Consider the following 26984-nt stretch of genomic DNA (forward strand, 5'->3'; position numbering starts at 1 on the left):
ATGTTTTTATGCTCCTCTCCCCTTCCCTCAAAGCTTCAAATGTACATAGGCAAGATTTCAACAGATGAGTATTTAAAAAGCAGAAACTGCCTTGGATGTAATCTTTCAACATCAGAAAGCTTCAGAAATTTCTAAAGCAGAAGTCCCGAAGTACAGCTACTTAAGCTGAAATCCACTAACTCCATTCTGCAAGTCTGTGCAGGAACGCATGCTCTAGAGGAGCAGCCTCTCTGCTTGAGAACACAGTCATCTTCAGCTGATGGCAACCTCTGAGATAGACTGTAAAAATTGTAATTTAATAATGCAGTTATTACTAAATAACTGTACTTTGCTGCTTCATTTGAAGGAGGAGTCTATCTAGTTCCTGCTCCCTGTAACTCTTCTCCTTAGCTGTAGGCAGCCTCTGGATGCAGGTGTTTTAACAGATATATAAGATACATCAAACCAGCTTTGGATTATTGTAACTCAAGACTTTAAAGGCTGACACTACCACAAAACCCCTTCCCTTCTATTTTTTTTAAAAAGTGGCATAAGAGGACCTGGTTGGACTGGAAAGAAAAGCATGAAAGGGTAGGGTACACAAGTTGTGATACCATGACACAGAGGAAACAGAGAAAGCACTGTGATACCTACACTTAAGCTCCCTTCCCCATTTAAATCTGTAAATGTCAAAGATCTCTTTGAACAAAGTAAAAACAACTTAAAAATAGAAAAATAAAAGCAGCAAACTCAAACGAGTTCATCTATAGTTTACAACCTGAGTGGAAATAAGAGAACTTTGAATAATCTTATCAGAGACTTCAACTATTAAGTAGAATAAAAATGTCCACTCATTTGATGAAACACCCGTTGAAGCCCTGCAAATAGCCTACTAATTCTTTGCCAAGAATCATGTGGTATTTTAGGGTGTTCTTATGATTACATATCAAAATTACACATGAAAATATAAGCAAGTATCCAGCTTCTCATCCAGTCAAAAAGAGAGCTTTTAATACACAAGTTTCAAACTTACAACTCCTGTGTAGCTACAGAGTAACCGTGCTCCTTCTGTAGAAAACAACTTTTCACATCCCCAATATGGAGTGCTAAAACATCCTCATCATAAAAGGAATCAATAAAAAATAAATTTGTTAATAATTCATTTCAAATTCAAATAAGTTCCAGCACTTCAATAGAATATGTCTGTGAGTCTTTCTGGTGGTTAAGTCTTTGTAATTCTCGCAAACTTCCTTCAATCTTGTTGAGTTCAGAATAGAACCGTACCTAAAAAGAAAACACAGATACTTACATAAGTATGAAAAGAATTAAAATTTATTTTACATCAATATACTGTGGTTCTGCACAGTTTCTGATACTTAAACCAAACAAACATAACAGCTTTTGAAATCAAAATGAGAAAAGAGAGGCAACTGCCATTTCATGTTCAGGAAGGAGCATGCGGAGAACAGACATTATTTGATTCACCATATAATTTGCTGTTGCCTGCCCCTGCCCCCACTTCTTAACACCATATTCTAAATCCATACTAAATGAAATAATTATTTCAGAAGACGCAACTTACTTGGGCTCTTACAAACTTATGCAGGTTTGAAAGCAACTCTTTTGCTTCTGGTAGCATCACCATAACTGTGAAGTGAGCATCGAGTAATAGGCACATCCAATCCATGATCTGAGGACAAACAAGAAAAAAACACTTACACTTCATGACATACAATCGATGCAGATTTTGCTTTAAAAGCTGAACTCTGAAACATGAACTTCTAATGCAAAATGCATGGTTTCATATTTTAAGGCAACATATTTATTTTCTGATGGTAAAAAGCACTATGTTACACCTGACCATACAGGTTATATTAATAGACAATACTCTGCAGAATGAATGTAGATCTCATTTGATTTTAGATATTCACAACTACTCACTCAATTACACACCACAGGAACCAAAGGAAGGACAACTCTCAAACTCTTACAACTAGTTTCTCACCTGATTTATATTTGGAGAGCGTACTCCGGGAAGAGTGGTATTAATTTTTTCACTACATTTCACATACAGGTAGTATAAATACCTGAGGAAGAGCTAAAAGTAGAAGAGTCAGAACATTTTTAAAGCACAAGCATTTAACAGACTGAGGAGTTTTATCCTGCACACAGTAATAATACTCACACTATTTTATTTGTTTTTTAAAGCAACATAGATGATGGTATACTATGCATTAAAAATAGGTTTTATGGTTCTCTTACACCATCCACAGCTAGACATTTGAAAATTCTCAGCAATATTCAATGTAAAGTTACATTCAGGGTAATCTTTGTTCCAGTCACCGTGTCAGTGAAATTTAATTCAGACACAGACTTTTCTAGGAACTTTGCTAAAAAGTGTACTAGCATTAACGATTTTAGTCCCAGTTTCACTTTCATCAGCCAACAATAGATTGCTAACTGTCGGAATCAGGTCAACATCATTTTGTGCTAAACACAAGTCAAAGATTTCTTGCTCCAAAAAAAGAATTCAAGGAGATGGGTGCTAAAATGAGCTTTGTTCTCATGTGTGGGCTTTCTGATTAACTGGAAAACCACATATGTTCTCAGGTACTGTGGTACATGCAGTTCTTGAAGTTATGTTTCAGGTTCTGAGGGTCAGGGGAGTGTTTGTTTTTGTTTTTTGAACTAAGAGGATCTGAGATTGAATACTTGAGCTTGCTTTGCATTGCATCTGGCATTTTACATAGTGTACAATTTGTTTCTCATACTTTCTAAACTTCTATTTCTGATGGAACTGACTACATTAGCATGTCTTGCACCTTCCTCAAAAAGCATCCAAATCAAGAAGGTAACAAACCTTAACTTGCTAACAAAATACAAACATTTCCAAGCAGACCGTGCCATAAAGAGCATTTCTTTTTTACATTTTCTAAAATAACAAAGGACTACAAAAATTAGTAAAATATTAGTGTAGAAAAATAGTCACTAGCATTACATCTTACTAGGCATCTTAATTTCATTTTCATCTATTAGTTTGTGATTCAGACTGCAGTATGAATGACAAGTTTCTGATATACAATTGAAACACTCTTCCCTCTCCCTCCTCTCAAAGTAATAGGGGTTTTAGAGCTTTTTGATTTTAACCTACTTACAACAGCTTGCTGAGCTGGAAGGTTTTTCAGATGAGGCAAAAGAAATGTTTCACTGTAAGCTGAAAGGAGAACAGCATTTCTGTGCAGTACTATTAAGGAAATAAAATTACAGGAAAAAATACCATATTCTACAAACCGAAGTGAATTCTAATTAAAATATTTCTCTAAGTTCTTTGAGAGAGGTCTATTTCAGCTTTTGAATCTCCTTATTTCTGTTGTGAAATACATACAGCAACTGAAACATCACAATACAGTTAGCTTGAACAGTTCTGTTTACTGCAAGTATGTAATAGGTTAATTTGTTTCAAGAGGCAAACATCAAAATAATTGATGCTATTTTCTATTGAATAAAGTTTTTTTACACTTTTGCAAAAAATAATAATAAAATATTTTAAAAATACATAAATGTTTAAATTTGTGTAGATGCTTTCTAAAAGTTGATTGTTTCTATTCTATTAGAATAGAATTCTATTAGAATATATATATTCTAAACAATTTTTCTACTGAATAGGAACTTCTTTTACCAGAACTTCTCAGAAATTTCCACAATAATGGAAAATATGTCTTTTAGTAATATTAAATACAAACATTCACATCACATATAACGCACAGACTTCCTTCATTAAAACATACAGAGGATACAATAATGCTGCCTTCTGTGGTCCAACTGGGCAGAGTTCACCATCAGTTGTCAGATGCCTCTTCTTTGTGATTTTAGTATCCCAGATATCTTGTTCCAGTTCTGCATTGAAACCATTTTCTACAATTTCAGTCTTAACATCTTTACTGTTGAATTCAGTATCAATGTAACAGATTACAGATTCTAGATTCACATCTATTCTTTGAAGATAGGCTTCACTAAGGCTGTAGGAGAAAACATCACATTTAATACTTTCAATTATTAGCTTCAACATCAACAGTAGTACATACTACGAACTCTTTGAAGCTTACTATAGAAGGAAAAATATGTACTAAAATACAGTCTTGCAGAATGAATAAAGGTGATGAAAGAACCGTTAATGTTTTGTAATTATTAACCTTGAACACTACATGTACTCCTTTTTTATTCCAACAATGTTAGTTAACTGTCATGGGCTGACTTACAGGTTATGCCCCCTTCAAAACTGTTATTCTACCTGTAGTGGGACTGCTTCAACTCCTAAGACAGTTACGATTTTCCTAATACTTATTAATAAAGTATTTGGCAGTTTTAAGGTGTGAAATTACAAGATCTGATGTTTTCTTAAAAAAAAATAATAATCCTTTTTGCTCTGGAAGCCTAGAGGAACAGTTACAACAGTCTTTTCTTTTGGTTACAGTGCCTACCTAAAACTTCATTCTTTTGGGGATATGGAAGCCATTTTTGTCATGAACTTAAAAGAATCAATCTTTTTTTGTGGGCTTCTTAACCCAGGTAAGGTCCAAATTAAGTCTGTTGCTCAGTAAATAGACAGGTTAACAACATATGGATGCGAATGCCACTCAAGCCAGCAGTGCTACTAAAGGCATGTTCATTTAATTACCATTTATATAGTTCTTAGAATTAACATATGCAACAGACATCTCGTAAACACTTTGTCAGTTTGCAAGACTGCAACATACACTGTACTCAAAATTAACAATTCAATGCACAGTATTAATTGCTCATCTACATAAATAAAGCCGTTCTTTGCAAAACAGCTTTTTATTAAGGGGCTTGGTTTAGTGAAGAAAAAAAAAAAAAAAAGAGAGAAGTAATGCCAGTTTACCTTAAAAATACTTTCAAGCAAGCATAAGTAATTTCTTCAGGAATATCTGGAAATCGTTGTAAGCAGTTTTGTAAGAGATAAACATCTTTTTTCTCCAAAGCAACAGCCATTAAATCTGGACACAAACTGTAAGAATATGGAAAGAATAAGCTGCATAGATCACACCCACTGCAAACAACATGGACAACTAATGCATCAGTACTGATCTTGTTTACACAAAAATCCATCTGGGAAGTGTCACCTTCCTCAGAAAATAAGCATAAGCACCTTTGATAGTAAATTCCGATAATTCAAGACTGCCTTATAAAAAGAACTAATTTTCTACTTTTTATTTTTAAAGACTATTCCCTACAATTAAAAAAAATGCAGAATTATCACCTGTAAGACAAGTCTCGGGTTTGGACTATCTGTAGCAGGAAATTTTGAGGATAGTACTTTGGATCTGTTTTACATCTGTTTATAAGGGCAGTTATTACACATCCGATGGCGGCTTGGAAATCTGGCATCTGTGCTTTTGACATCAATTGTCTCAACTCATCTTCCAATACGGTCGTGGAAGCATCCTGAAAATGACAAATACTGTGCAACTCAGAAGTACAAAGCATAAATCTGATTCTTACTAAGAATTCTTACTAATTGGACCAAGGAGAAAAACAGACTGATTTTTTTAATTTCAGCTAAAAAAATTTACAAAAATACCCTCACCCCTCTGTGCTTTGGTAATCTCTCTGAAGGATGAGCGCGCCAAATGAGGGTAATTACTCACTCAGAACTCACGTAAACAGTATCTTTCAATAACGGCTCATAGATTATCCGCCTGTTACTGCAGTAACATTACCAAGGTGTCTAGCCACGGTAAAACTATAGGAATGTTCACACAGGAAGGGATGCTACTTAAAGTACCACAACACTGGCAGCAAGTTTTAGAAAGGAACTAAAGAGCTTATTGCTATATTTGCAGTGGAATTCCTAGCATTCTGACTTTTCTAGATCCAAAAATGTCTTCAACAAAATTAAAGCCATACCTAAGAATCTAAAAAAAGCTTAAAAAAGCAGAGTTCAGTGAAATATCCTCCAACTTTACTTATTGTAAGAAAGATTGTCATTAAAAATGACCAAATTTGTGCAAGTTTTCAGAACTCAGCTGTTATTAGCCCTGTATTGTACCATTCCCAAACCCATTCCTATGAAAAAACTTTGATTTCGTCATGCCCAAACACTATTCTTGCATAGTAACAATAGTAGTAATAATACCCTCCAACTCACCTGTTCAAGGCAGCTTTGTCAACCTGATATGTGCAAGAGGACATGGAAAAAGATAATAGCTTAAGAGACAACTAAAATATTCTGAGAGCATCTAAAACACTACTTAAGGATATTTGGTTTACTTACTTTTAGATTTAGTAAGAGCTGCCCAACTGATAAGGTATCTGGCTGTACTTTAGCAACAGTATTCCTTTTTGATCTTAACTATTACAAAGAAAAACAAAAAGTTATTATTCAGCTCCAAAAAGATGGTACGTATTTAAGGATGTTAATCAAGATAACTAGGAACTTCATGTGTCAACTTGCTGCACAAATTACAATTAGTAACTGGGTAGTCCAACTCCAGAAGCAGTGTTAGAAACAATGAGTAACAAACACAAAGTGAAATTTCCTTCTGCTGCAATACCTAAGAAAGTAGAAGTAGCAGCATGGGAAAGAGACAAAACAAAACCCTCATGCTCCTAAGGCTAACTTACAGTCATTCTGGACTCTGATTTTAGGGCTACAGACTGCTGTGAGTGAACAGAAACCGCCAGCTCTTCATCTCCAAGGGTATTCCAGTTTACAAACGAAGAGACATCTGTGGACACAAGAAAGAAACTATATGAAGGTCACACTTAAAGTTCATTTACTAAAGTATGACTATTACACCAACTTCTTAGCAGAAGAATCATAAGAATAGGTATTTACTGAAGTATAATCCGATTCATTTTATACGAAGACAGTTTCCAGTTCTACCTCAGCAGCAGGTAATTTTATCACCCCTTTTGCATACTTTTTTTCCATTTAGCCTCTGGGAGGAAGAGAAGTTATTACACAATTTATTGTGAACATTACTTGCAACAACATTTTCCTAGTGCAACGCTAGATTAAAGACACTATGCCAGTATAATTTTAAACTAACTAAGGTTTGACATTGCCCTATCTAATCACAAACTCTTTGAAATAAAATAATTTATGGGAGACAGCACTTCATTATGTTTTCAGTACTCATAGCTGGCATTGTAATATTTTCAGTAATTCTGGTATTTGAATGACAACCCAGACTGAGTGAAGCCACAACAAATTCAGACATCTGTGCACTTCGGTGTTCTCTGAGCAACAGTACCTTTAACAGCTAGGAACAGAGTATGTGTTAGGTTACTTCAAGCTGTTCAGATTAAATTGATTTTATAGGACTGTATAAAAATAATTTTCGTACAATTTCAGAAGTTTTCCCTTTACGAGATCTTTTCACTGTAATTATAAAAATTCTTACCAGGGGTTTGACTGTCCTTGAGCTTTCCCACAGCAGCTGCCAAGGATGACGTTTCACACTTGTACATAATTACTGTTAGTACTTTCCCATGAGTAAAAAAAAATTTTTCCTCATAACACCACAACTAGAAAATATTAAAACATATTGTTAATAAGGAGATGAGCAGAGAAGCGTGTTCTTGCACAAGCTGATGTTTAACTCCTTAAGTAAAAAATTCAAATAAAAGTCAGCGATCAGATTATTTTAAATTATTTTTGGTAGGTTTACCACTTATTAGCAGACCTTCATTAACTGTTGATTTTAAATACAGAAATAAGAAGCATTCTGTTGAGAATTTTCCAGGAATGTCTTAAAGTACAGTGGCTGCTCCAAAACATTAAGCTCACCTGATAATTTTAAATTCCCTCTTGTACAATTTTAAGACAAAACCAGTCACCTATTCTATTTCACTAGTACATTTATTACTTCGGTGTCACTTTACTTATCATAATTGATACCTGAAAAACTTGAAATGCTATTTAGGGGCATGCAGGGATCATTTAGGCCATCAATTGCAAACTGTTTGAATAGAATAGATACTGAGTGGGTTTTCTGTTTAATTAGCTATCGCATTCTCCCCGAATAATCAATGCGATCAGAAATGAGAAGGTACTGAATTATCAAAGAAACTGCCATAAGCCACCATTCTCCCACCAAATATTCTAACAAAAATAGCTTACAAACTAGCCAATATTGTTTCTGAAACTGACATTCACTGCTCTTCCAGACAGAAGCAGAACTCCGCAGCCCAGCAGCCTCTTCACTGCTATTGTGCCAAATGCACAAAACTTAAGGACCACAAATTAAAGATTGAGCTTACTTGTCCGCTGGTGCCTAGGGGCAGCTCCTTTGAAGTCTGCAATGTCTGAAATTTTGTATTCCATATTGTTAGGCACTCTAGGGAAGATAAGATACAAAAGTTACAACCCCAAAAAGCAATGTCAGTGCTACATTTGCCTTTGCTACTTTCAGTTACAAACACTTAAGGAAACAGAAATAACTGTTTCAAAATATCTGTCAGTAATGTACTCAACATTAGGAATGAAGTAATTCTGGTTAGATCTTAAGAAAAATATTTCAATGTGATTTAGTTTTCTAGTGAAGAGCTTTAAACAAGTACTTGTAGCAAAAGGGACAGCAGCCAGTGCAGCTTCCAGTTAGGAAGAACATTTTGTTATACAATGCTATGTTCAGTGGCTTAAATTTGAATTCATCCCACGTTTCAGAAGTTTAGGCTTGGGACTGAAGCGCTTGTTTCACTTTAGACACTGATTTCTTACAGGACATTAGGGCTGCTTCCCCACGTAGGTCCTTTTACAAGTTTCCAAGTCCTTTTAACTCCCCTCCATCCATAAGTTCTCTCACTGCATATACTCAACTCTTTCACAAACCATATGGAGGCAAACACCGAAACACGACAGTGCATATGGTCCTGCAACCCACTACACAATTTACTGGTGAAAGTTATCTTTCAGCTACTGCTCTGAACGGCACAGCTTAACTACGTACTAGTTTCAAGAGCCAACTAACATTTTATTTGCACTATTTCCTGCTTAGCACTTTGCCTAAGGAAATTTTAGACCTTATGGCATCTTAATCTCATTTTTCAAGTTACCTTTGCATTCGTCACCAGATGCACCTAGACTTCCTAACACTGCAATGTGGTCTTTATCAAGAACAACGAAAGAAGTTCCTTTTAGAACACTTCCAGATACCAAAAGGTTCAGCAGTAGTGACTTGGACAAAATCTGTTCTTCCTCTTCAGAATTTTGCTGCAGAGGTATCAGAAACTTGTACACAGAGTAATTGGAATCTGCCAAAAAAACCAGGTGATTACTCTTTTATGATCTGTTGTTGTGGGAAAACTATCTGATATAATATGGCAAAAGGACATCCAAAGAGAACAAAGTCCAGTGAATGCTGAAAGAAGAAACAATGTAGGATATTTGAATGACACAGTATGATGCAAAGCAGCAAAACAATGCATAGCTAGCACGAGATCTGCAAGGTACAATCATAATATGTAGGAACAGTGAGCCTTTGCAGCCATTTAAATGTAGGAAGGTTTATTTACTACTTCTACCACTAGCTGTTGCAGAAAGATTAAAGAGCTCAAAATATTAAACAGTAATCCATAAATATCAACATTTTATCTCTTTCCATACAATTATTTGCTTTATTATTACAAGTCATTAGAAAATATAACTTACACAAACACAGAAGTGTGATGATTTTATTTTTTATATACGCTGTGAAACTCAGTGGCTTAGATAATTCCTGTTGTTCAAGCTTATATTTGTGTAGACTATTCATCTTAAGTTTCTTTACGTAGACAAAAAAATCCCCATCCTAAAACAAGAGAAAATAAATTTTTCCTTTAATTTACATGAAGAAGAGATAACAGAAATTCAGATATTAGTACTGCTTAACTTTGAATGTTATGCAAAATTAGGAATTTACATTTTCTATAGGACATACAATCCAATTCAGAAATGTTTGTGCACTCAAGCACGTAAAGAAAATTCTAATTTGATGCAAATGGATTAACACAAAGAAGCACAAGAATAAAGACATTTCTGTATAATTATTTTTTAATTTAATAAATTAAATATTTCAATTTAATATTAATTTTAAATAAATTTTTAAAATTATAATTATTTTTTAATAATTAATAAGTCACTGACAATAAGCAAGTATTCTACAACAACGAAGAGTCACACAATGTCTACTGTATTTAATCTTAATTGTTCTTTGAAGTTCCAAGAGCTAGACTACTCAGCCCTGAAATCAACACAACTTCAATATAACTCTTCTATCAGGATATTGATTAAATCAGGATAGTGATTTCACTAAAAGCTCTTAAAATCCAATGAAACAGGTTATGAATTTTAGAAAAAGCACTTAGATTTGGTGCTATGAAAGTTTTAAAAAAAGAGGTATTCAACTCACTTTCTCAGTAGCGAAAATTAAGATAGGTTGTTGACCTTCATTAAAAGCTTCACTCCACCTAAAACCAGAAAGCTGTATGAACATCTTCTAAATTCGAGGACTATACCTAAAATCATATCACTATGCCTTCAGCAGCCTCTTAAATTTAGGATACCTGTATAACTAGTTCTAAGACTTTAAAACCAATGTGTTGGAAAAAAACACCCAACCCCAAGACCTTGGTCTTCAGATTTGTCCCCTATCGCCTCAAAAAAGGGAACAAATTTCACCATCATCAATTCCTCTGAGCAAGAAGCAAACTTGATAAAATTGTATCACTTACTTGATGACTTCATCTGAGATAACGTTTTCAATTTCTTGTTGTGGGGCTTCCAAAAGGACATCTAAAGTTCGAACACCACCTCCTTTGAATAGCACCAGTGGTCCTCCATTGGGTAGCGAATGTATTCTGTATACATCAGCTGAAAGCTATATATATATATAAAAAAATATTCTATGTTGTTCAGCACATAACCTTGAAAGCCAAGTTTTTACCCACGATTTTTTTTTAAGTTCTTTAAATAAATGACTAACAGAATGATGACCCTGTAAGATTCCTAATCTAGAATCTAGCAGATCTAGGAGTTCCCGATTTGCTGAAATGCTATAAATAATGCAAATCTCTACCCAACAAAAAGTGTCCCAATGAACATCACATTTCTGAAACACATCAGAAAAAACAAGACTGAGGGCAAGGAGTTCAAACAACTGCTATACAGCAAAACACGAAGTGTTGTTTAACACATCCACCAGCAGAACAGACAAAAATAATCTGTATTTTAACATCATTCACCAGCTTTAAAGAAAGTCCTCTGAAACTGGGCTTGCGATACCAATCATTTTAAGAGAAATACTCTGATGATCGAGTCTCTCAGTCCGAGTGGATTCCTTGCAATACTCCAGAACATCATGAAACACAAGTTAAGACAACAGTCAGCTAAACGTGATATTACCAGTACTATGAAAATCAGTATCTCTTCTCTCCACCAGGTTTCAAAATGTTAACATAAAAGCAAACACATGTAAGAGACTTACTGTTGCTTTAAATACTTTGTCCAAGTTAATATCTTTGTCCTTCCATATTCTTAAAACCTTTAAAGAGAAACATTTTTTAAGCACAGTAAAACAGTAATATATAGACTTCTCAGCATGCAAAATACCAGCAATTGCATGTCACTGAAACACAGGAGGAAAATATACAGAAAGCATTTATTCACAGTAACCTGAGTGGAAACTGACCCAGGGGAAGTTTGCATGGGAAGAAGCTGAAGCAGAGACAACAGGAATACAAACCAAGCTCAGAAATCTTGAATTGGAAAGAAAGGATAGGAAAGAGTAAGGTTAAAGAAAATGATCCAGCAGAATCCTAAATTAAAGTAGATCAAAGTGATGGAGACAGACTAAGATAAAGATGACCTGATCGAGGAGAACAATGAAAGGTCAGGAAAGATATTTCATCAACAACAATACTAAAAAGCCAAAGGTTCATCGTGTGCTGAGCAAACACTGCATGTGCACAGACAGGGAATGTTTAACTGTAAAATATGAGCAGAAAAACAAGGATGGAAGTATGAACTGTTTTAACCATTTTGGTACAGTAATCACATAGTTGTAAATGTTAACCAGGCTACAACGAGAGAAATAACTTATTCTTAGAGAATGTGTGCGTGAAGCACTCTTCACTGGAATGCTTTAGTTTTTCAAAGGCCACTGCATAACTGAACAGACGATCTCCGTATCACTGACCAAAGAACACATGGTGCAGCTGCAGAACGGCTCATCCCTGTCCCCTTGAAGAACAGAGGTGACCTGACCTGCAAGAGTGCTGGAGCTCCATGCATTTACATTTAACCAAAAATGCAGCACTGCTAATTTCTCCCCTATCTACACTCACTTAAAAGACTTGGTATATCCTTTTTTTCCTTTAAGAACAGATAAAAGGATCTCACCTTGTCATCATGAACAGCTATGTATTCATGAGTTTCAAAGTTGCACACAACGGGACACGTGATAATCTGCCCATGTTTAACGGACCAACAACCTAGTGGCTTCTGATCTGAAACCTAGAAAGAGTAAGAACAAAGTAAATATAATTAAAATCTAACATGGTACACTTTGGAGATTCTTCTCATGACAGAAAGGAATTGCAAAGTAGCCACATCTGATCTGAAGAACATTAAAATATGGAAACTTCTATACTCAGAACTTCCACTTGAGCATTCCTGTTTGTGACTTTAATACCAAAAGTTCCAGAGTAACACGAAAGAGCTCCACATCAACTCGAATTCTTTCTTTTCACATAAGAAGTAACTTTGACCTGTAACCAATGAGCTTATGCCATGAGGCACAGGTACAAGGCGTGGCTTATCCAAAGTGAAGATACTACTTTTAATGACTAGTGCAAGTTCTTTTACTCACTAATGCAACCAGGCACAGAACCACGCTTTTTCTCTTCCTATTTGAGTGTAACTATTGAAACCAAGAGCAATAAACTTTACTGTCTAAACTCACTTTACAGATGATTGTCTACCTGGACTTTAGTAAAGCCTTTGACACAGTCTCCCACAGCATTCTCCTGGAGAAACTGGCTGCTCGTGGCTTGGACAGGCATACTCTAAGCTGGGTTAAAAGCTGGCTGGATGGCTGAGCCCAAAGAGTGGTAGTAAATGGAGTGACATCCAGCTGGTGGCCGGTCACACGTGGTGTTCCCCGGGGCTCAGTGCTGGGGCCAGCTCTGTGCAATACCTTTATCAACGATCTGGAGGAGGGGATCGAGTGCACCCTCAGTCAGTTTGCAGATGACACCGAGTTGGGCAGGACTGTTGATCTGCTGGAGGGCAGGAAGGCTCCGCAGGGGGGTCTGGGCAGGCTGGACTGATGGGCCGAGGCCAGTTGTATGAGGCTGAACAAGGAGAAGTGCTGGGTCCTGCCCATGGGTCACTGCAGCCCCACGCAGCGCTGCAGGCTGGGGCAGAGCGGCTGGGAAGCTGCCCAGTGGGAAAGGACCTGGGGTGCTGGTTGACAGTCCGCTGAACATGGGCCAGCAGTGTGCCCAGGTGGGCAAGAAGGCCAACAGCATCCTGGCTTGTAGCTGAAACAGTGTGGCCAGCAGGACAAGGGCAGTGACTGTCCCCCTGTACTTGGCCATGGTGAGGCTACACCTCAAATCCTGGGTTCAGTGTTGGGCCCCTCACTGCCAGAGGAACCCCGAGGGGCTAGAACATGTCCAGAGATGGGCAGCGGGCTGGTGCTGGGGCACAAGGCTGATGGGGAGCAGCTGGGGGAACTGGCGGGGTTTAGCCTGGAGGAGACTCAGGGGGACACTGTCACTCCCCACAGCTGCCTGACAGGGGCCGTAGGCAGGGGGGTTGGTCTCTGCTCCCAGGTAACAAGCGACAGGACAAGAGGAAACGGCCCCAAGCTGCGCCAGGGAGGTTCAGGTTGGATGTTGGGCACATTCCTTCCCTGGAAGAGTGGCCAAGCAGTGGCGCAGGCTGCCCAGGGAGGTGGTGGGGTCACCACCCCTGGAGGTGTTTAAAAAGGGTGTAGATGTGGTGCTTAGGGACCGTGGTGGCCTTGGCAGTGCTAGGTTAATGGTTGGACTCGATGATTTTAAAGGTCCTTTCCAACCTCAATGATTCTATGAGTTACATCTGGCTGCTCTGAGGGTACCCAATCCCCTCTCCTCAGTCTAGAGCTACACTGGGCATATTTACCAACACATTTATGCCCTCGCTTATGGTCTTGTCAGGGAGGACTAAACAACCTAAAGGAAGCTGTATCATGAATCTGCTAAGCTACAGTCCCTAGCCCCATGAACGTGAACGCCATTTAAAGATATAAACCCAAATATTCCTACAGTTTCTTATTCCGGTCTACTGAAAGATACGCGTACGTTCAAAGACACCAGAGCATGCTTCCAGGTTCAAGCGCCGCTAACCGAACTGCTCCATCCCGCAGGCACCGGGCAGGCGGCCCACAGCGGCTGACAGCCGGGCTGAGCGCCGCCACCGCGGCTGGTCCCCCCGGCTGGGCCGCCACAGGCCCCGCAGCCTCCCGGGGAGCACTGCACGGGCGGGGGCTGGGGGGAGAGACCCGGCAGCGCGGGGCAGCGCAGCGGAGCGCGGCCAGGCCGGGCTTCCTCCCCGGAGCGGGGACCCCCGCCCGCCTCCCGCCGGGGCCGGCAGCCCGCGGGCGGGCCGAGCCGCTGACAGCCGGGCCCGCGGCCGCGCTCCGGCCAGGCCCGCCGGGGGCAGCGCGGCCCCGAGGCGCCGCCGCCGCCGAGGCGCTGCCCGGGGCCCCTCCCGCAGGCCGGGGCCGGGCCGTTACCTTGAAGAGCGTGGCCGTCCTGCCGCGGTCGGTGAGCAGGACGTGGTCGCGGTCGGGGCCCGGCTGCAGGGCCAGGAGGCCGCCGCCCAGCCCGACGCCGCCGCTGGGCCCCAAACCGCACAGCGTGAAGCTCTCGCACAGCGCCGCCATGCCGCCCGCCGCCACCTCTCGCGAGACCCGCCGCGGCGCTCCCGGCGGGGCACAGCGCGCATGCGCCGCCCCCCGAGGAGCGGCGGAAATGGCCGAGGCCGCTCGGCAGTTTCCGGGCTCCGCGGGCGGTGGGTGCGGGCGTGCCCACGGGAGGGGCGCTGTGTGTGGCGGCTTGGTGCGCTGCTGTCGTACGGTAGCGCCCTGCCGAATCGGGCCCCGTGGTGCCTCAGGGTGGGGGGAGGCTTCGCCAGCCGGCGTTTGCAAAGCGCACAAAAGCGCGACGCCTTCCGAGTATTTTAACTATGGCGGAATAAAGAGGAGCCGCCCGTGTCGCCGAACGCCGCTGCGCGGCCAGACAACCAGCGGCATGTGGGATTCCCTTTATTGCGCTGTTTGCCGTGTGTTTCGCGCGCGGTGTTAGTCGGGTCGTGCCCAGGGCCGCCAGGAGCCGCCGTTGGGTGCGGGGCAGCGGCGGGGCCTCGGAGCAGGGCTGCTGCCGTTCGGCCTCTGCGCCGCAAAGCACCGTTGGTCTTAAGACTGCTGTAATGAAATGTATTCCCGCCTGCTGAGACGTGCCGTTTTTCCAAGGGAGGAAGGGTGGATGCCTGCCCTCAGCCAGGGCCCGCTCCTGCGGTTTTCCCAGCGGCGGGGTCTGGTGCGGGGGTTTCACGGGTGTCACGTATATTCACATGTCGGTGGTGTGGGATTGTAACACGGGCCCGAGCTGTAAACAGCACCGAGGCGATGCGAGTCACCAGCCAGCCCAGCCAGCAGCTGGGGACACGCAGGGGCTGGGGACGAGCAGGGGCTGGGGATACGCAGGGGCTGGGGACACACAAGGGCTGGGGACACACCGTGGCAAGGGCTGGGGACACGCGGGGGCCGGGGACACACAAGGGCTGGGGACACGCAGGGGCCAGGGACACACAAGGGCTAGGGACACGCAGGAGCTGGGGACAGGCCGTGGCAGCACTGTCACACCAGGCTCCAGCCGTGTCCCCCTGGCAGAGAGCAGCCATGGCCTCACGCCGGTGGCAGAGCCCCGGGCCGGGGTCCCGCAGCCCGCAGAGCCCATGGCCACCCCAGCGGCGAAGCCACCCAGGAGCCACCACCGTCTCCAGGCCCATCCCAGTTCCTGGTGTCTGGCCCGTGCTGTTGTTTCTGAGCTGAACGGAGACCAGCTGCTCCCCATGCAGAGAAAGCTGTCCGGGGGAGTCAGCCGCTGCTGAACCGCCTAAAAGAATCCTTGTACATGGGCAATTTCTGCTGACCACAATTAACTGACTCGTAGACAAGTCTGAGAGGTTTTAAGCGCTCTCTTTTCCAGTCTTTTCCAGTCTTTACAACACTGGGCCACCAAATCCTGCATAGAAAATTACACTTCCTACTGAAAAACTTCCTTGTCAACCAAATGGCCATTTACAAATCAATAGGCCGGCCCCAGACCAAGGAGCACTGGCCTTAAGAAACTCGTTTAAAAGCTGAGGCACAACAAAACTCCGGTAATTGTTGTAAAGGGTTTAAATTTTCCTTACAAGGGCAATTCTTTGTGGTATTTACTTTTAAGGAAGTGACTTGCAGAGCTGGGGGTAGAAATGTTCGTGGATATGTTCCATTGATATGTTATCTAGATATGTTGTAGTTATATACATCCATAGATATGTTAATGGAGACCTAGTCAAAGAAAATAGCCACAGTTGTAAAGAATAATTGTTGGTAGTTTATTTACAACAAAATGAGAGGGAAAATACAATATTAAAAATAATAAATAATTCGGAAAAAATCAGAAACTAAGTGATATGAATGAGGAATATGACAATCAAATTCTCCTGCTGAGCCTTGCATCGTTTAAGGTGCAGAGCATTTCCAGACTTGGTCCTCCTTTGGTGGTGGTCATGCGTTGCCTAAAGCAGCCACCATTGCTCTAAAGAAATGAGTTACTGGACATTCAGGGTCACATGGAATTATCACAGAAATGAAATAAACCAATGAAACCTGTTTTAGTGATGCCACGAAACTACAGGAGATTGTAATTCAATGACCATGCTCTTCATTTAAAGCAAAACGTTTAGACTTCTATAGCAATTTTAACTTGCACATAAAAACCCAAGTCCAAACAATGAGAACAGAAAAGCTCCTATTGACAAGATGATGAATTCTCTCTCACCGCACTCACTAACTCATGTAAAGCATATACATTTGGCTTATTTCAAATGAGAGCACATTGTTTTGAAGTTATAGTGCAGCAAGCTTCAAAGCAGTTTGAACAAAATACAGCGGTCTTGTTACAAACTAAAATTCAAGGAACAAGTATTTCCATTTCAAAATCTCTACAGCAGCAATTAATGCAAATTGGCTACTAGATGTCACAAAATCACCTTCCAGAATAATCAAAAAAGCCAAAGAATAAGGTCAAATAGTTTATTTTCACAGGATTTATCCAGTCATTTACAAAATTAACCATTACATTCATAAGAAATCCTATTCAGTATGTGTTTCAGGAATGTGCTGCTCCTCATAGTCTTTATGGATACCTCCCTTTTTTAATTTACTGGGAGACGTCCCCTCCTAAAGACTGCAATGAATTGCCAGTTATTTTGTAATGATTGTTCTATACGAAATACATAAATGTACAAGCAAAGCTGGGAAGAAGTTTCAATAGAAACCCAAAGAAACTAATTGTGTTCTTTGCTCTGAACTGTATTCTCCTTGATGAAAAGCTCCCTGCCAAGCCCCAGCAGAGCTGGATCGTGCAATCCTTCAGCCGCTGTGGCAGAGAACAGGAACACAGCTACTGTGCCTGTTCAGCTTTGCTGCACAGCACCAGGCTCTAAAGATGCACCCACTGAACGATCACAGCATTTATTTTTGCAAAAGAAGTGATGAACACCTGCAAATTGCTCTCTATTTTTCTCCTCATAAACATGTTTGAAAATACAACAGAAAGCACTGTGAAAAAAATCGGCAATGAAACCGACCCCTTTGCCTCGAGATGTTATGCTGAAGTGTTCAGACCTTGCTTTTCATTTAATTTCGTGTGCTTCTGAGCATTTGCTGGGAATATTCTAGAAAGTTATCCTACTTAGAAAACAAACAAACCCCAACCAAACAGAAAAAGGTATTTACAGATGACATTGACTACATGGTACTGAGCAGAGGGGAAAGCCAAGCTGGACACAGCAGAGGGTTACTGACAAAGGCAATGACAAGCCTGGGGCATTTCTGACCCAAAGCAATGAAACATCACCCATCTTTTTATCTGCCTTCATCAGCAAGCAACGCGGGGGCAACGTGACTGATCCTTGTTGTGGCCAACGGGGAACTCCGGCTGTTCCGTCAGCAAACCCGGTGCTCCTGGAGAGCAGCCCTGCTGGGTGGCAGGGTGACAGCAGCAGCACCGGCAGACGGGACACGGAACAGTCTGTCATTTTTATCATGATGTGATCAGTGTCTTTCTCCGACATCTCTGTCACGCAGCTATTAAGATGTGTCCTATTCAGGTCTGTTAGTAACTGTCACACATGCCTTATCCCCAAAGCCACCTAATATGATAATCACTGTATCCACGTGGGATTGGAAATCAATCGGTTAAATGTAAGTAAAGGCAGGACTGCTTTGATCTAATAATCCCTGTCAGATGCAGATGCCAGAACTTATCTAGAAACAGTAACGTGTAAGCACAAGGACACTGTGATGGAGCTGAGCAAATTCTGCCTTGACAAAGACGGCAGTCACTGAAAACCAGACGTCAGGGGGAGCAGACCTCGACTATTCCTATATAGGTCAAATTCAGGAAATTAAAACCCCACCAGACAATGCTTCATGTTTTCAAAGGTTTCCCTTCTCTTCCGATGTTCCAATCGTGCAACTAAACAAATAATAATAATTAAAAGAGCAGACCAGTTATAATCATGAATATACAATCTGCACACTTTTTAAGCTGAAATCATAAACTAGCGTAGGCAAGTTTTGTTTGCATCGTTACAGCGGATTCTTTTCAAACAAATAAATCGTTACCCATTGGTTTACTAACCACACAGAATTACTAGCTCTGAGAAGAAAAGCAAAGCAAAACATGGACAGTAAGGGGGGGAACGCATGAAGTCAGACCACAGCTACCCTACAAAGAGCCGCAGGATTTTGCTAGCTACAGGATTTTAACTATCAAACAAATATACACTTGTTTTCAGTGCAGGCTGGCAGTGGAATTACTTCTCCTGCTACTAAAACTACTCTACAAATACCACACATTCAAGGTAACTCCTACTGGATCTACAGCCATCGAGAAGTTCAGTGCATTTCAGCCAGCAGATCCCAGCGTGGTGCTGAGAAGACGGCACGAACGTCCCGCCCAGGTAAAAGGCCACCCCAAACGGAGTGTTCAACATCCGACCCCCGTTCAGCTCTGGGGGACCCTCTTTTTTACCATCCACCTAACACCCCACCGGTGGCGCAAAATTTCACCCGCTTTGCTCTTGCTTCAGGTAATGGCTGTCGCTCCCTGGGAACTGAGCAGTGGATTGTTGAACACCTCCTGCAGCACCCGCAGGTCCCGGCAGCGCCCACCTGTGTGACAGGCAGCGCACCCCAGGTGGGGGCAGTGGGGGACGTTTCTCACCGAGCTCCCGTTTTGAGAAGGAAGGAAGAAACCGCTTCTGCCATTTCTTTTTCTCCTCCTTCCAGTCTACACTTCCCTACCGGGAAACATCCTTTTCTGCATTTTAATTCCTGAGATCGAAGAGCTTCTGTTCCCTTAGCGTCGCCCTCCACGGACCGCGCAGCCCCACCATTCCCTTGCTTCCTAAAGTCACCAGGTTTGCTCACCCCTTCCTGGGACGATGGCAAAGCCTGGGACCAGCTTTTGGGAACGTGCTGTTTGGGAAAGACGGGAGGCGGGAAAGAAAAAAGAGCCTGATATTCTCTTTCCTTTACATTCAAGATCCTACAGCGTAACTACCACTCTTCTTCCAGCAAGGAAAAGACAGAATTCATTGGTTTTGCTTCTCAACTGGCTCAATTTAGCTGCTTTTTTTTCAATCTTACACAAGGAACACCACCGATGAACACCAATACGGACTTCAGAGACCACAAAAAGGACAGGGGAGAGCTATTAAAATACATTATTTACAACAAACAGGTGGTTTCTTTTACAAATTCTGTGCAAGGTAGAAATAGTTCAATGGCCTCAAAGTCAGTATAATTAATTACAATCGGGGCTTCGATACAGCGGTATTTTAGGTTTGAAAAGTTTTGCGTTTGTTAGCTAAGGCCCCAAATCCTGAGTCATATTAAGCGAACTGCAAGTCTGAGCGATTGCTGTTGGTGTTCGAGTGCAATGAGTTACAGGTCAAAGGTTTATGAATACACAGGAGAAGCCTGAGAGTAGGAAGGCTTTTAAAATCCGCTATAAAAGAAGAAAACGGGAGGGTTTTTTCCTGTTAACCCTGCATTTTAGTTGGCACTGATTTGCCTCAGAAGTCCTTGGCAGCTTTACTAAATACTTACTCCTAATTATAAATGCTATGACCTAGATGAGGATTTGTAGGTAGGGTACTGCTACAGGATGATTTATGGTTTTTTAGGGTTCCCCTCAGGCTATTTCACCGTATGTCAGTAAGATGGCTTGAAACACTACTTTAGGAGTATATAAACTACATTCTCTTGCATGCACTTCTCTGAAGGTTTTAAGGATCAATTCTGAGGAAAGAAGTAATCTTTCCACACCAGTAAGATTATTTTAAGAGGAAAAAAAAAATAAACAACCAACTAACAAACCACCATGACCTTTGTAGAAATTAAGTTACATCAGTCTTGCTGTGGTAGACATGGCTTATCAGGAGGAAACATGCTGGGTTAATTCAAAGGGTTTTTTTCGCTGGATCTGGAAGAGTGAGAGTTTCTGGAGCAGATGTTTTCCGAGGCCGGTCTTTGGGAACCGTTAGGAATTCAGGAGCATCTGTGGAGAGAGGAGTTGACGGAGCACTAGATGGAGCACTGCGGGTTGAAGAAGGCATGGAAATGTTAGCGATAGATATTGCAGGTGGGAAGACGCCGATCTTCTTGTTGGTAGCTTCCTGAGTGGCTCTTTCAAACTCTCGAACTTGATCCATTGTCATGTCTTCGGCAAGAAGGAAAGAAAGATAAAAGGCATGTTAGAATAATTTCAAATTATCATTTCATTAACTCAGTTAAACTACTTCCATCCAAATTATAAATCAAGGAATGATTGCTTATCATGCATATCATTAAGTGATTCTCCACGTGAATGCCTTCCTATTGTAATGCATTGATGGGAGTACAATGTGGCCAACATAAAGGAAATGAAGTTAAGTACATTAATCACGTACTAATGGTTCTTCTACCTGTGTCTGAACGGAATAAAGATTGCTACCTCTGTAATTGCTGGAAAAATCAAGCTATTTCACAGGCAATTAAAGAATACATTTAGATACACAGTCAGCAAGTCGACTTTTTCAGGACTTGAAACCAAATAAAACTGATAGGGGGTTTGTTTCTTTCATTGAGATGATAAGCATGACCGGGTAAAGGGCTGGCTGTCATCGCTTTGTTCATCTACTGTAATTACCAAGGGATGATAAATTCTCTCTCCCCCCTGCACAGCTCCCATCGCACGATGCGCCTGCACGCACGGACTGAGGCCGTTTTGCTTTTCACTGCCAAATCCCCCAGCCCCCCCTCTTGCTGGAGAAAGCCACAACATGCTTTTCAGCTTTCCCATCCAGAATCCGTACTGAAAACATTTCTGGCCAACTGACAAATCCACAGCTTAATTCCCTGCAAAACAGAGGCCGAGAGGTAGAAGCCACTTTGCAATGGGAAACTGGTCCACAGCAGCGGCCCGTGTGCGTGTCACAGTGCTGCGGGAACCCACGAGAGGGCAGAGCAAGCCCAGCCTCCCGTGGTCCGAGCTCAGCCCTGCAAAACTTTTCCGGATAAATCCCAAATGACTGACATCTGCTACACACGGCGAACCGAGCGAAAAATCAGCGAGACTCTGCTGAAACCTGCTACTTCACGTCTGCGCTGCCTGGAAGATGCCCACTGAGCCAACTGGAACAAATTTTATGGCTTTCACTAAACATCACGTTAAATCTGCAAACGTGAAGTATTTCATTACGCTGTTTTATAGATTCTTTCAGCTCTGAAAGCTCAAAAAACCCCACAGAAATAAAGACACTAGCATTTTAATCGATTTAAAATTCTTGCATATTTGGGCGCCTGAGACACGGGACTGGCAATGGTGCATACCGTGTGCGTGACAAAATCCTACGCTTTCCATACATCCATACTTTTTAAGATTACCCAGCTGTATGCAGCTGTAGCCTTGGCTGCAAACGTGATGTAGAAGCTTTATGTTGCATTACAAACCATTTTAAATAAACAAGAGCCCGCATGTTGCCAGCTGCCTTCTCCCTTCCCTGCAGACGACATTCCCGGGACCTTTCCAGCCCACATTGCAGGTTATTAGGAGCGAGGACTACGCTGCTTTCAAATCTGAGGTAAGTGGCAGAAATAAACAGATGGTCCCTGAAGAACTGTACCTACTCGTGCTGGAGATAGATCCGAGCCTGTCCTGCTGATTTACATCTCGTTTCACCCCCTGCACCCGTGTGTGCGGTGTTCCCAAACCCGAAGGGCTGAGAAGCCCCCGGACTCCGAAGGGCACCCCTGCATTTATTCCAGCTGATTTCGACCCAGGGCTCCTGTACTGCCCCAAACAAAAGCTGTCTCGGATAAATGAAAGTGAAAGAGGACGGAAAGATTTCTCAGCTTCCTGGCCATTGAAATGAAGGTTGATAAAGTCTTGCTAAGTGACTGTTCATTTTAAATTCAGACACAAAATACTTACTGTCCCTTCAGTTGCCTTCTGTTTTTTAGCTCATATTTGCTTTAAATTCCCTTGTGGTCTGCAATACGGTCAAGTAAAACAAGTCTTTGCCCTGAGCTAAGAAAGCTCAGACATTTTTTCATTTTTTAAATTTTTTTTTTTCATTAATGACAAATTCTGTTCTGACCTCAAAGGTGATTTTTCCACATGGGAACTAAGGATGGCAGGCTTCATTCAAAGCAAAATCCTCAATCTCAGAGCCACGTTCAGAACTGATTCGCGATTTACTGCTCAGCTCAGGAGTAACCTTGATGCCAGTGGAGCTACAGCATCACAAACACAAGAATTACCTCCCCTGGTTATTACTTCACCAACAAATTGCTGGTGGCAATTTCTGTGGAGTAAGAACGAAGGAAAGACTTGGAGCCCTGCAGGCTTTGCCCCACACTCACGACGTCAGTGAAACCATCACCCAGTTCTACGGTGCAACTAGTAGAAATAAAGGAATAAAACCATTTCAAAAGCAAATATCACTGCTTCTTTTCTATTTGCAGGGAGTAATAATTTCTGATTTTAGAAATTATTTCTAATAGATTTATTAGAAAATGATTATTTCTAATAGAAATATATTAGAAAAACCCTCTACTTGAGGTGCCCAAATTAGGAACTTAAATACATTATGAAATTTCCAGAATCTGAATCAAAGAACCTACGCAGAAGACCACCCTTCTCCACAAGCTGCTGTCACATACTTCCGAAAGTTTCTCACCTTGCTGGTAACTAATCAATGACAACATTAGAATTAGTTTGAAAAGAGAGACTCATTAGTGAGCTTTTTTTTTTTTTCCTGGTGAAGCAAACAATTTTACCAGTCCCATAGAAATTTTCCACTCCCCACGTTCCTGGCTTTTTGACTGAAGCACTCTGAACTCCTGCATTTTTAAACTACTGAAATAATAGAAAGTAAAACTCCTCTTTAACTTCCTCTTTATGCATCCAACTGAAATTTGAGAATTGTGTTTTCCTGGAAGACGAGGAGTTGTACGTGAGCTCATCCCCACCCTTTCTTACATCAGTGGCAGTTTACAGTGCAAATGAAAGGCAGGATCACACTTCACGGAGAAAGATTCTGTTCCTACGGAACCAAAACCTCCAAAAACTTCCACTGACTGGCCAGCAAGATCAGTCAGTTGCTCTTCGCTGATCTGTGCAGGTCTATTAGCTGAGGATGGCAATATGTGTTAAAAATTGACATACTCTTGCTTTGGCATGGCTCTCTATTTCATCCACAGTAGATGAATGTTGGTTGCAAACTTTAATGTTGGTTTTTTCATGCATATTTTTCTCGTATTCTCGAACATCATCCATAGTCATATCTGTAAAAAGTTCAAAATTGTTGGCATTTTCCATTGATTCAGTGCAAACTTCATTTTTTTTTTTTTCTTTTTAAGGAGAAGATTCTAGGAACACATAGTCTTTCAGCAGAAGCCAAAAAAGGATTTAAAAAAAAGCACAGAGCAACTAGCTTTATGAAAACTGACTCATAAAGGTAGTTGTGTCAGCCAAGGAAGGTGTAAGAAGGTTAAGTCAAAGGGAGTCAGAGAACAGGAAGGAGTGGAAATTGTTTAGGAGTATCTGTGTGACATAAGGTAGGCAAAAAGTACTGAAGTGCAGGACTTGGCAAAGGCCACGATCTTCTAAAAAGATTTTAGAAGATCCCTTGGAATAAAAGATAGATATAGAAATATAAATATTTACTTACCTTTCCAGGCACTTTCAAAAAGATTTTACGTTATCTTTGCATAGTACATCTCATAACCAGCAAACATTTTTACTGTTAGAGCACACATCAGCTTAGATTCCAGAAACTAACACTTAATTATACTGGTAAGTGAATTAATCGTGACTATGTTAACAGTTTTGTAGCCTCAAGCAAATTAATGAATTATAAGAATTAGAAATAGTCTATAAATCAGGCTGATTCTACCAGCGGGATCATTTGTCACTGTCTAGACATGCCTGACGTTGTCAAACAACTGCGTAATCCGGTAGGTGCCTGCTAGTTAACTCCAAGCGTTTATTACAGATTTTAGAAAGATTTGTCATAAACCACACTTCCAGTAAAAACATAAAGCATCCAATTAACTGACTTGTGATCTTACTCTTCTGAGTATTCCCATGCTTTCAATAAATCTACCGGAGAGCAAGGTGTAAGGGAACATAAATCTGTCAGAATTTTGGTCTGTTCTTTACAATGGTTTGGTAACTTCAGAGCTTCATGACAGCAGCCATCAACTTTTTACTCGTAAAACTTAAGTAGCGTTTTATTAGCACAGTATACTTGCAGATGTATTACCCCTTTTGGTAACGTACACTGTGCTTTTGTTCTTGAGGCTACCGTTTTTCTCCAGTTTATTATGTGCCACTTGGATTTGCAAATTCTTGTATCACACCACTCCTCGTTATTTGATACGAGGCTATTGCTGCATTTTACGAGACAGCTTTTAAGAAAAAGATATATTGGGAAAAATTCCTTTGCCAAAAGGGTTGTCCAGCACTGGAAAAGGCTGCCCAGGGAGGTGGTGGACTCACGACCCCTGGAGGGATTTAAAAGCCCTGTAGATGTGGCACTTAGGGACATGGGTCAGCGGTGGCCTTGGCAGTGCTGGGTTAATGGTTGGACTTGATGATCTTACAGGTCTTTTCCAACCTCAATGATTCCATGATTCGTAGTACAATGTAGCACTACATCAGTGAAAATGAAATGCAGTCTAAAATTCTGATCAAAAGGAAACATGGAACACCACTAACTCATACTCTCTTAGTCTTTTGCTTTTAGTGTTATCTGAAATGAAAAATAAGCTCATAAGCCATGTCAATCACATGCTAAGGATGCACTGTGCCAAGCAGAGAACATGCTCTTTATTAGTAAATAACACGGTGAAAATAGATTTTCTTATAATAAAGCTAAATACAGTTTAGTAAATTTAATGACAAGACACATTCATACTTACAGTATCAGTAACAGTAATCAGTCAGTAAGATCCATAACGTAACTGATTGATACTCAGTTTTATCACACTGATTATTTGATCCAGTTTAGCTGACTAACATCATCTCCAAGTCTTTGTTAAAATTTTATTTTAAAAGATGGTAAGAGACACAGTGAAGGCACACAGATGCTTTAAAAATTATACTTTTGAAAAACCCTCCCTACACACATAATAAGCATGTCAAGAGCAGTACCACGAGAGTTTTACGGATCATAGGTATTAAACTGAAATGGATAAATACAAATTAGATCTCACTCGTTTTGGATAATGACATACTTGGTTTCTAGCCAGCAAGTCTTACCAACTGTTGTACTTCAGAACAACGCAGCGGCATAAGGGCTGCAGACAGCACAGAGTCACCCAAACTACCTTTCCGTACTTTCTTTTTTTATAAATCTTGATATATATTTAGCCTTTACTCATATCAATTTTAGTAAGCCCAGATTTTTTAGGTTTTGTGCTTCGCCTGACAATTAAGTTCTAAAAGTACACTACATTATTTACTAAAAAGACTCACTGTGACAGTAAAAATTCACAAGATAATTGTGTATCACAGTATTTGTGGAAAGAATATTTTAGACTGTGGATTCAGAGTTAAGTTGAGAAAATCTGTAGTTAAATGTTTTTGGGCTAAACCTATTCCATATGTTTAACTTTACGACTCCTCACTTGTTAATGACTTCAATAACTCTGCTGAAGTGCAGATGACTCTTTGCTTCCCAGGAACATGTCTTTATGCCTCACTTTTACAAATATTTTGCGTAGATTTGGGGCAAATTCATGGGCTTATTTATTACATGAAGTCAGGCTGCTTTGTGTAAAGTTATCAGTTTCCCTGACTTTGTACAGGAAAAATGACAGGTGGTTATATTTCAGGTAGAAAAAAAAAATATCTAAAATACTCCCCCCACCAGTATTGCTTAAGAAATCTTTCTACCTGGATACAAAACTTGCTTACTAGTTCATGGCTATCCCGAAATAGAAGATATTTTTAGGAGATTTCAGTATTTTGATGATCATTACAGCACAAGGTTTTCATGCAGTATTACATGTATTAGAACTTTATGTTTTCAACAGCAAATTTTTCTGTATTTTCAAAAAAACAGCACAATGACTTTGGTGTAGATTCTAGTGTAAAATTATGCATGTTTATGAAGTCACTGGAGATGT

General features: G+C 40.9%; 2 protein-coding genes across 3 annotated transcripts in view; both read right to left on the minus strand.

The window, feature by feature from the left end:
- Window positions 1-968: 968 nt before the first annotated feature.
- NOL11 (nucleolar protein 11) lies at window positions 969-14939 on the minus strand. Of its 2 annotated transcripts, XM_055727367.1 has the most exons (18): window positions 14763-14939; window positions 12383-12496; window positions 11469-11525; window positions 10717-10862; window positions 10395-10452; window positions 9656-9794; window positions 9061-9258; window positions 8266-8342; window positions 7407-7530; window positions 6625-6728; window positions 6275-6352; window positions 5261-5445; window positions 4883-5008; window positions 3777-3998; window positions 3135-3213; window positions 1985-2077; window positions 1562-1669; window positions 969-1263 (listed from the first exon to the last, which is right to left on the minus strand). In XM_055727367.1, exons 1-18 carry the CDS (start codon window positions 14910-14912, stop codon window positions 1150-1152), a joined length of 2172 nt encoding a protein of 723 aa, XP_055583342.1. In that variant the 5' UTR covers window positions 14913-14939; the 3' UTR covers window positions 969-1149. The 2 variants fall into 2 exon arrangements, with proteins under 2 accessions (XP_055583342.1, XP_055583352.1); XM_055727377.1 differs by lacking the exon at window positions 6275-6352.
- A 2380-nt stretch (window positions 14940-17319) lies between these two features.
- Window positions 17320-26984, minus strand: part of PITPNC1 (phosphatidylinositol transfer protein cytoplasmic 1) — an 87050-nt gene continuing 77385 nt past the window's right edge. Inside the window, exons 9-10 of the mRNA XM_055727380.1 lie at window positions 24019-24137; window positions 17320-21030 (exon numbers count right to left, since the gene is read on the minus strand). Of these exons, the coding sequence (XP_055583355.1) occupies window positions 21025-21030; window positions 24019-24137 (125 nt within the window). The 3' untranslated portion in view covers window positions 17320-21024. The remainder of the gene's footprint in view (window positions 21031-24018; window positions 24138-26984) is intronic.

This window comes from Falco cherrug, chromosome 1 (assembly GCF_023634085.1).
Source record: "Falco cherrug isolate bFalChe1 chromosome 1, bFalChe1.pri, whole genome shotgun sequence".
In the NCBI taxonomy this organism is placed as follows: domain Eukaryota; kingdom Metazoa; phylum Chordata; class Aves; order Falconiformes; family Falconidae; genus Falco; species Falco cherrug.

What these genes read in the sequence shown, in the direction of transcription:
- NOL11 (XM_055727367.1), bottom strand. Translation starts at nt 14,912, where the DNA reads ATGGCGGCGCTGTGCGAGAGCTTCACGCTGTGCGGTTTGGGGCCCAGC. An exon ending in ACAAAGTATTTAAAGCAACA is followed by an intron (nt 10,863 to 11,468) that starts GTAAGTCTCTTA and finishes ATATATATATAG; the next exon opens with CTTTCAGCTGATGTATACAG. An exon ending in TTCCAGCTCAGCAAGCTGTT is followed by an intron (nt 2,078 to 3,134) that starts GTAAGTAGGTTA and finishes TTCTACTTTTAG; the next exon opens with CTCTTCCTCAGGTATTTATA.